This window comes from Pteropus medius, unplaced genomic scaffold, assembly GCF_902729225.1.
Source record: "Pteropus medius unplaced genomic scaffold, Ma_sr-lr_union100, whole genome shotgun sequence".
Lineage (NCBI taxonomy): Eukaryota > Metazoa > Chordata > Mammalia > Chiroptera > Pteropodidae > Pteropus > Pteropus medius.
In genome coordinates this window covers 23,669,928-23,680,126 of record NW_024344378.1, presented here as the reverse complement: position 1 = coordinate 23,680,126, position 10,199 = coordinate 23,669,928, and the positions used below count along the sequence as shown (strand labels likewise).

Sequence of the window (10,199 nt, the reverse complement as noted above, 5' to 3'; positions counted from 1 at the left end):
AAATTAAAGTCTTTGTTTAGAAAATGTAAAGCTTAGGCTTTCTCAGGATTTCTATTGATTGCTCCCCTTCTGTATATAAGCAATACTTTCCTTTTTCTTTACATGCTTTGTATTTTGTTGTTGTTGTTGTTGTTGTGGAAAAGAGGACATTTAAAATATTATACGATGGCATCTCTGAAAATTAGATTCTCAACCTCTGCCCCACTTCCTCCCCCAGGGTTTGTTGTTGCTCCTTGTTGTACTTGTTTGTTAGTAACCTTTCTGAGTTAATTTTAAGTCTGCATTCTTTGTCAGGTATGACCACCAAAGTCTCTGTTATTTTGGCTTAATGGTTAGCTAATAACTGGACAAAGATTTCCTTAAATACTGCAAATGAAAAAAACTTTAAGTGTTTTCCAAGGGACTCTGTTTGTTTTTGTAGTGTACATTCAACACTCAGCCAGGCAGTTTACAACTCTTCCTTAGCCTTCACATTCTACTTTTGCAGAGCCTCCAGGTCAGAGTAGATGACAGCTTAGAGCCTTCTCATGTCTTTCCACACCGTCCTGGCATGCTTGTAGCTTCTAGATTCCCAGAAATATGTTGGAGCTTTACAAAGCGCCTTTGGGCATCTCATTCCCCAGCCTTTCCTCCATAGCTTTTTGGCTGGTATATGGCTTGCCTCAAATGTTATCTATCACCTCAGGCAGCAGTGACTAAAACATTTGCCTGTTAATGTTTTCAACATTGCCCCTAGGTAGCAGCTTTAGCTCTGGCCCAGCTTCAATTCATAACAAAGCCAGTCTACTAGGAAGTTATCAGACCTGTCAAAACAAATAATTGCAATTCTTTGTGAATAAGTTGTATTCTGTACCCTCTGTTACCAGGAATGGGAGCTTTAATTTTCAGGACTATGGCTAACAACAAACTTAAACGTGAAAAATAGAACTTTTCCTTTAAGATCAGGAACAAGAAAAGATGTCCACTTTTACTGCTTCTATTAAATATTGTACTGGTGATTCTAGTCAGGGCAGTTAGGCAAATTAAAAAGAGGCATTTCGATGAGAAAGAAAGAATTAAAAATATCTCTATTTTTAGATGATATGATCTTATATATAGAAAATTCTAAAGAACCTATGAAAAATACTCAACTAATAAATGAAATCAGCAAGGGTGCAGAATACAAGGTCAATAGAAAAAGTTAATTCTACTGTAATACATTAGCAATGAACAATTCTAAAATGAAGTTAAAAAAATTCTATCTTCAATGGCTTTAAAGGAATAAAGTACTTAGGAATAAATTTAACAAAAGAAATGCAAGAGTTTTACACAGAAACTACGAATCATTGTTGAAAGAAATTAAAGAAGAGACATCCCATGTTCATAGATCAGAAGACTTAATATTGCCAAGGTGGCAATACTCCCCAAATTGAACCACAGATTCAATGCAATTCCTGTCAAAGTCCAGCTACCTTTTTTTTTTTTTGCAGAAACTGACAAGCTGATTCGAAAATTCATATGGAGAGACAAGGGATCCAGAATAGCCAAAACAATTTAGAAAAGAAAGAAGTTGGAAAACTCATACTTCCTCCTTTTAAACATACCACAAATCTACTTCAATCAAGACAGTGTAGTACTGACATAAAAATAGGCATATTGAACAATGGAATAGAATTGAGAATCTAGAAATAAACCAATTGATTTTTGATCAGAATGCCAAGTCAGTTCAGAGTGCAAAGTATACTCTTTTAACAAATGCTGCTGGGACAACTGGATATCCATGTGCAAAAGAATACATTTAGACACATACCTCATGCCATGCATAAAAGTTAATTCAAAATGGATCAAAGACCTAAATGTTAGAGACAAAACTATAAAAATATTAGAAAGAAACATAGGTGTAAATCTTTGTGACCTTGAATTAGAGAACTATTTATTAAGACACCAAGAGCACAAACAATTAAAAAAATACATACACTGGAATTTATTAAAATGAAAAACTTTTGTGTTTTAAAGAACTCAAGAAAGTGAAAAAGACAACCTACAGAATGTGAGAAAATATTTTTAAATCATTTATCTGATATAGGAATTGTACCCAGAATATATAAAAATGATCACAACTCAAAAGTAAAAATACAACTCAATTAAAAATGGTGAAAAGATTTGACTACACATTTCGTCCAAGAAGATATACAAATAGCTAATAACCACATGAAAAGATACTTAATATCTTTAGTTGTTAGGGAAATGCAAAAGAAACCACAATGAGATACCACTTCATATCTTTTAGGATGAGTATAATCAAAAAGACAGAAAATTACGAATGCTGGTGAGTATGTAGAGAAACTAGAACTCTTAAACATTGTAGGTCAGAATGTAAAATGGTTCAGTCACTTTAGGTAACAGTTGGGCATTCCTCAAACTGTTAAACATTGCTACCATATGACAATAATTCCACTTCTAGATATGTACCCAAAAGAAATGAAAAACATGTATCCACTCAAAAACTTGTGCACAAATGTTTATAGCAGTATTATTCATAGTAGCCACATAGTGGAAATAACTCAAATACCCATCAACTGATGAATGGATAAACAAAATATGGAATGTCTATATAATGTATTATTTAGCAATAAGGAGAAATGGAGTACTGATACATGTTATACTATGGGTGAACCTTGAAAATATTAAGCTAAGTGAAAGAAGTCAGTCACAAAGGACCACATATTGTATAATTCCATTCATATGAAGTGTCAAGAGGATGCCAGTCTATAGAGACAAAATAGGTTAGTTGTTGACTATGATGGAAGTTGGTATGGAATGGAGAGTGTCTGGTTATGGGTATGGAGTTACTTCTTGAGGTGAGAATGTTACAAACAGATTGTGGTGATGGTTGCACAATTCTGAATATAGCAAAACTCACCGAATTATATTGTCAAGTGGGGGAATTTTACAGTATGTGAATTACATCAATAATGCCATTAAAATTATCAACTAGTAAAAGTTGGTTAACTATCAGAAGGGGGAAATTAGATGCTAAGGAATACAGGAATAGCAAATGTAGTAATCAGCTACTATTTTAGGATTGAGAGAAACTAAACAAGGAAGAAACTAAGCACTTAGAATAGGACTCCCTAACCCCTAGTCTGAGATTCAGGCCTTATCGAAGAGGTTGTAGCTGCCACAGGTACATTCAAGCTGATGATAGTGAAGAATTTTGCCAGAGGGTGCAGACCTGAGCTAGTCGTTAGGAGTAGTCAATCCAGTGTCTGTAAAACTCATTGGAGGGTGCTGGTTAGCTAGAGCTGGTCTGCTGTATACAAGAAACTCACTGGAAGCTGTGGGCAGCCTTGAACTGGTCCACAAGAAGTTGCACCACTGAGTACCAGAGAAACTCACTGGAAGATGTGGCCAAGCTGGAGCCTACAGGGTGATTTAGATAAATTCACTGGTGAGCACTGGCCTGGAGGGTGGCAGAAAAGCTCAGTGGAGGGTGCTACAGGCCAGAACTGGTCGGCAAAGTGTCTGAGAAACTCACTGGATAGTGATTGTTACTGGGCTTCCCTAATCCACTGATGGGAAAAAAATTTCACTGGAATCAGGAAGGGATATATATATATATATATATATATGTTTAATATATATATATATATATATATTAAACAGCACTCATTGGCTGCCCACATTCTGCCTCAGTGGTTGCCATGTTCTGTTAACCTTATTCAAGGGTGAGTCAAGCACCCTTGACTGTACCCAGATGTTCCAATTGTTATAATTGAGACGCCTGGCTTCTTAAGTGCTGCTATCAATGTGTGAGGGTTTATGAACGTTAGCCCTAGCTACCATTAGACCTGGCTGGCAGAGCAGGGCACTAGTGAACTTCTTAGTTCTCCTCTTACTGGTGTATTTCTGATGGTCTTGGTGAACACACTTGTCCTCTGGAACATACTTGGTGAACACACTTGTCCTCTGGAACACACTTGCCCTTCGGAACTTGTTCTCTGATGAGTCTTCTGCCTATACATAATATATCCATTCCAGCATGCTCACTTCCCGAGGTTTTAAATTTTTTCCTCCACCATAGCAATTCAGGCATCTCAGCCTCAGTCAGTGAAGGTCATCACTTTCTCTAGTCTTCAAGGAGCCTCTCAATGAGTTTGCACCATCTCCTAGGGTCTTTGCTAGGGGTCTTTAATCCTGTATCCTGAGAAGTGCCCTTAAGTTAATAAATTCTTCCTTATTCAGTCTTATATCCTGGTTCCTTTGCTCAAACATTCTCAAAATCCAGTCTGATACTTTCTTAGCTCCTGCCAGTACATGGTACCTAATTCTTCAATCTCCCTCAGGATTTATTTTTTTCCCCTTGGCAGGCCTACCACATGCATAGCTGGTTCATGCTGCAATTTAACTTAGTTGTTGGCCTGACAGCCAGGACAGGCAGTGGGAGCATATCCTAAGAGGGATTTCTGTTGCCTTTCAGGAGAGAGGCCTCTGCAGTATCTTTCCATAAAGGCAGAGTGCTAGTTCTTAATGAGAGGAGGCATCTCTGCAGACTCCGGGGGTTCAGAGGAGTCTCTGAAGCCAAATAGTTGGTGGCTTCCACCACCAATTATAAATGCTGGAATCCACCACCAATGATGGATTCACCACCATTCATTACCAGATATGCTCATCACATCTGTCAGGGCCCCAGGATTTCTGAACTAGGACTCTGATCTTGGCATAACAGATCTGTCTTGGTTTAGCATTAAATTATCTTTGCAGCTCAACAACTGTATTAAATCCTGAGTTTAGTCTTTATCTTTTCCTTCTCTTCCATTGCATGAGATTAGCAATTGAGTTACCACTTTGCACCAAGGATGGCTCATGCCTCAAAGATCCCCAGGATTGGGTCTTCATTGCCAGCTGGGTGGTGAGTAATCTGGTCCAAAGACCCAATCTCACTGCCTACTGTCTTGGACAACTCCTGGCACTAACTTTATCAGTTGGGTTTTCTGGGGAGAAGATGCTGAGATGGAGTTTGGAGTGCAAGAGATTTATTAGGCAGTAAAGTCTTGGAAAGATTAAAGGGGAGGAAGCAAGACTGAATAAGAAAAATCTTCAGATCATCATGCAGATCTGATAATGGTGAAAGAAAAGGATTGATGAGTGGAAGCAGATTTGGGTATAGAGAGCCTCAGACTGCCATGCATCACTGATAAAGTCAGCCAACCCAATGGGTGCTTCAAATCAAAACTGTCCATTAAAGGAGTTCTATGTTGGACAGAAATGACCAGACTGAGGGCTGCTTAGGAAGAGAATAAAGTTGGCTCAGACCTCAGTGTAGATTCTGAAGGCACTAACAGCTAAAAGCTATCTGCTAATTGCCCAACTCAAAGGTGAATGCTAAGATTTTTCTTGATGGGAGATCCAAGCAGTACACCTCCACGACTGCCACAATGTGGGGCAATATCAAGTATTAGGACATTCATGTGACTGGAGTCCCAGAAGGGGAGGAGAAGGATAGAAAATATATTTGAAGGGATAATGATTCAAAATTTTTTTTTAAATGAATGAAAAATATAAGTCCAAAGATTCGAGAAGCAACATGAAACTCTTCCAGTTACCTAGGCTTGAAACAGTGGAGTCAGTATGAACTTACATTTCTCCTCTATCCCCAATATGCAGTCAGTTAATTTTCTGTGTTAATCCTTAGACATTTCCCTGATATCTGTTTCTTTGTAGAGCCCGGTCACTACCATAGTTTAGGCCCGTGTCTTCTCACAACAGATTTATGACAATAATCTTCAAATTGTGTCCTTTGCCTCTAGACTTACAAGTGGGATATTTGAAGCTTCAGCTATGGTGTTTGCCATTTGTTGAGACCTATTATGTCCTAGGTATTTGTATATATTATTCTCATAAAAGCTCTGCAAAGTAAATGAGAAAACAAATTCATTGAGTACTTTGTCCAAGACTATACAGCTAGTAAGGGACAGAGAAAGCATGATTAATATCTAGGCCTAACTGGCCCATTTATAGGTAAGAAAAGGATAAAAGGTAAGACAAAAAAGTTCTATATTTTACTTGAGACAACAGGTAAATGCTTTTGAGTAGGAAATTTTATTCTATATACATTTTATTTTTCTTCAATGGTTATTCTAATGTATGTCATTATTTCCAGTACAATAGTCATCCTGGATAAAAGTTCTGTTTGATATTTTTATAAAATGATAACTCTGATTTAAAAATATATTTGATGAGCTATTTAGATACCTTCAAAGACTTGAGATTATTTAAGCATTTTGTCTGCCTGATGTACAAATTGATAGACATATGACAATATTGGCTGGTTGAATGAAAGAATAATAACACTTTAAATTTTATGATATTTAATGTACTCATTGTACAACCCTGTAAGGTAGGTTGCATTATCATTCTCCATCTTATAAATGAGAAAACCAAGACAAATAACTTGTCCAAGTTCATACAACCTGTTATTAGTGGACTTTGGATTAGAAGCAGAGATTGAGGCAATTCACTCTCAAGCCCTTGCACTAAACCACAGTAGTATCCTGCTTCTCAGCTAATGAAGTTACTTTTAGGGTCATCCTGCTTCTCAGCCAATGAAGTTACTTTAGTAGAATAGTATGTCCATATTGATGCTTTGAAATTTAAGAAGATGTAAGACAAGTGTCCTTAGTCTTGGCCATGGATAGGCCCTAGAGGCCCAGATATCTCATGAAGCTGGATGAGATTTTGTGTGTATGCATAAATGCTTTTGTGTGTATGCATAAATGCATAAATGCTTGGGGCAAAGGCCCATAGCTCTCATCAGATTCTCAGAGAATTTTGTGATGACTAAAAGATTAATAACCATGAATGTAGAGAAATATTTGGGAGTTTCCTGAGATTCAATTAAAATTATTAAATGTTCAAAAATACTTATAGGTGGGCTTATTTGAAGAATCATTCACAGACTACTTATAGTATGAGGTGGTGGGGAAAGACTGCTATCTTGGATTGAGTGTTTCTCCCAGTTTTGGGAAGGAGTGGATCCCTTGGCAGAGACTGACTTAATCACCTAGAAATTCTCCTAACCTCTGTTTCAAGAAATCCAGCCCAGCAGTGCTCAATATCAACTAATTATGGATTAGTATAATCTCATGGCTATGTTCTTTCACCCAGCTGGAGCAGGCCACTTGTGGGAGGAGAGTGGGGATGGGGTGCAAGAGTTTGTTATGGAGCCAGGATCACTGTAGCAAAAAGAATTAGTGAAGATTTACTTAAGTTGAAAATAATTTCATATAACACTGAGGAAAACTGATGAACTAGAAAATTCACATTTCACACTACAAATGAATGTTTTGCTTTATAAAAGATGGACTCATTTTCTTTAAATTGTAAGTTATCTCTTCTAGTACATTATAAATGGTTCTATGGTTTTCCTAGAAGGAAAAAAAAAAAAGATTTCCAAATAAAATTTTCAAAACTCATTTCAATCTGATTTTATTGTCAAAAATGTATGTGGATTATATTAGTTTCCTAGTGCTAACATAATTAAGTACTACTAATGGGATGACTTAAAAACAGAAATTTATGGTCTCCCAGTTCTGGAGACTACAGATCTGAAATCATGGTGTCCACAGGACCATGTTCCCTCTGAAACCTGTAGGGCAGCCCTTCCTTGCCTCTTCCTAGCTTCTGGTGGTTTACTGGCAATCTTAAGCACTCCTAGGCTTATAAATGCATCACTCCAATCCTCTGTCTTTACATAGAATTCTCCCCAGGTACCTCTTCATTTAGTCTTCCCTTTGTTTGTGTCCAAATTCCCTCCTTTTATAAGGACACCAGTCATATTGGATTAGGATCCATCATATAACTTCATCTTAATTTAACTACATCTGTAAATACCCCATAAGGTCACATTCTGATGTACTGTGTGGGTCAAGACTTCAACATGTCTTTTTTGGGGAATACAATTCGGTACAATTTGTATCATAAATAGTAATCATGACAGTATACGACATTTAAAAATACAGTTATCCTTATAAGTGAGTCTGTGAGTTACTCTAAAATCATTACCTTCTAGCTTTTCAAAATTTTTTCAGAGATTGCTGTCTTATTCAGTGATCAAGTACATTCCTCACTTAATTATTAGATTTAATTAGCTGCTTTACCATTTCAATGCTGTCTAAAGTACAAGTAGAATAAAAAGCTTTGATGTAACAATGTATAATATATTCTGGGATGATCTAAGAACTTGGATATGGCTGCTCACATGGTATCTCTTTTATTCCTTAGTGTTTATCAATGTTTGCTTTCCTGCCTTTGTTCTATGGGATGCTGCCCTAGTCTTTTAGTCTCGTTTTGCTGTCATACTACTTTGAACCTCATATCAAGTTTAGGTCCATTGAATAGACATGCAGATCAAAGAGAGCAATTATTTTTAATAAGCAAAGCTAACAACATAATCATGGACAAGAACATCTACAAAGGTCATATCTATATACATCTCCCATCATTGGAAGCACTCATAAGAAGGAACCATACATCCTCCTTATCTGCATTTATAACTATCATACATTATCTATATTTTAATTTCTACAAATAAAAATTTAACCAAGACATAATTGTCAAGCATTGACAGTAGATATCCTAGTTACATTAGTGCACCAGTAACTATTGTGGTGGCCTATACTTCCAGCAGCTTTGTTTTATCTAAGATTATTACTTTCTTATTTTGAAAACAGAGAGTTATTTTCTCACATGACTAAAAATACTTTACACTCATTTCTTTTAAATAAAGACATTTATTTGGAGAATGTTAATAGCATGATAATTCAACCTCACCAGATATTAACAGTTCATCGGTTCATGTGAGCTTCTGATAAATGGATGACCACCTCAATAGCTGCCTCCATCTTCTCTTGTATTACTAGATGATTCATAATCCAAAATATGAAGCTTGGGACTTTTTCTTAAAAGTAGAAATAGGGAAATGTCTGAAGCAATGATGTTGACCTCCTTTTAAAAAAATTATAAAACTTTGACTGCATATTTTAATCTTGTGGAATCTTTTGTGTTATTCTGATTGTCGATAAGAACCAGGGGACTATGTTGATGATTCTTGATAATTTCAGCAACACTTCCAAAGTACTAGAGCAAGAAAACATAGATAAATTATACATTGGCATTTGTGTTAACTTTGAGCTCCACTCCTCCCATCTTCTCTCACTTTCTTAAGTTAGTCAACTCAAACATTCTACCAAATGACATTCTACCGAAAAAATGTCTAATTTAACAAAGACTATAACTTTCGAGGTGGCAGATTTTGGCATTTCAGATATTCAGTAAGACTAAAAAGACAACTGACAGCTTCAATTATTGTAACTATTTAGAGAAATTACTTCATTGAGTATGGTATAATATTTTAATATTTTCTTTTTTATTTAGTGTCAAGTGTAAAACTGTCAAACATCAAATTTCTCTTTATTATTTACTGTTAGGTTGCATAGTATTAGATACAAATACTGATATAATAAATTAACCTTAGAATTTAGTGTTAGGAAAGAGTTGTTTCCAAGATTAATTCATGTTTTTGTTTTTGTTTTCATTTTTGAATAAATAATAACAAATTTATAAACCCTCATATTTCAATTTTTGCTTTGGTACCCAGTAAGTTTAGAGCTAAATGAATGCCTAAATTAATAATGGTATTGCATACTAGGCTCTTGCCATACATATTTATTTTCCATATGTTAATTAATATTCTCTGTAGATTTTAATTTAAGGTTATCATATTTTTTCTGAAAAATGATCAATGTTTTAAATGAAAGATAAAATAAATGTAACAGACCATGAAATCAAATGCATTGATTATGCAAAAGCAATACAAGCTCTCAGTCATCAAATAAATACATTTAGAGACATTTTTTAAAAAGTAGGAATTGTTTTGTAATGGTTCCACAAATTTAGCAATTATCACCAATTTATTTTATTGTCTTTTAATTTTTTAAGTAAAGACAAACATCTGGAATAAAAAAATTTTAAATACCTTTGTTAATTATTTGAATAGCTTCTAAATATCTATATTTCAAATATAGCAAAGTATTCAGAATACTGGTCAACTTTTTCAAATGAAATACCAGTTGTCTTTTAGATAATTGGTTACTGGAATATTAGTCAGGGAGGAGAGGTGAGAGACAGGGACCTTTGAATATCTTTAGTCTTTATTTCTC

General features: G+C 35.5%; 1 protein-coding gene across 1 annotated transcript in view; it reads right to left on the bottom strand.

Moving 5' to 3' along the window:
• Positions 1 to 6,791: 6,791 nt before the first annotated feature.
• BLNK (B cell linker) overlaps positions 6,792 to 10,199 on the bottom strand; it is a 73,516-nt gene continuing 70,108 nt past the window's right edge. The window contains exon 17 of the mRNA XM_039871647.1: positions 6,792 to 9,117. Within this exon, the coding sequence (XP_039727581.1) occupies positions 8,998 to 9,117 (120 nt within the window). The 3' untranslated portion in view covers positions 6,792 to 8,997. The remainder of the gene's footprint in view (positions 9,118 to 10,199) is intronic.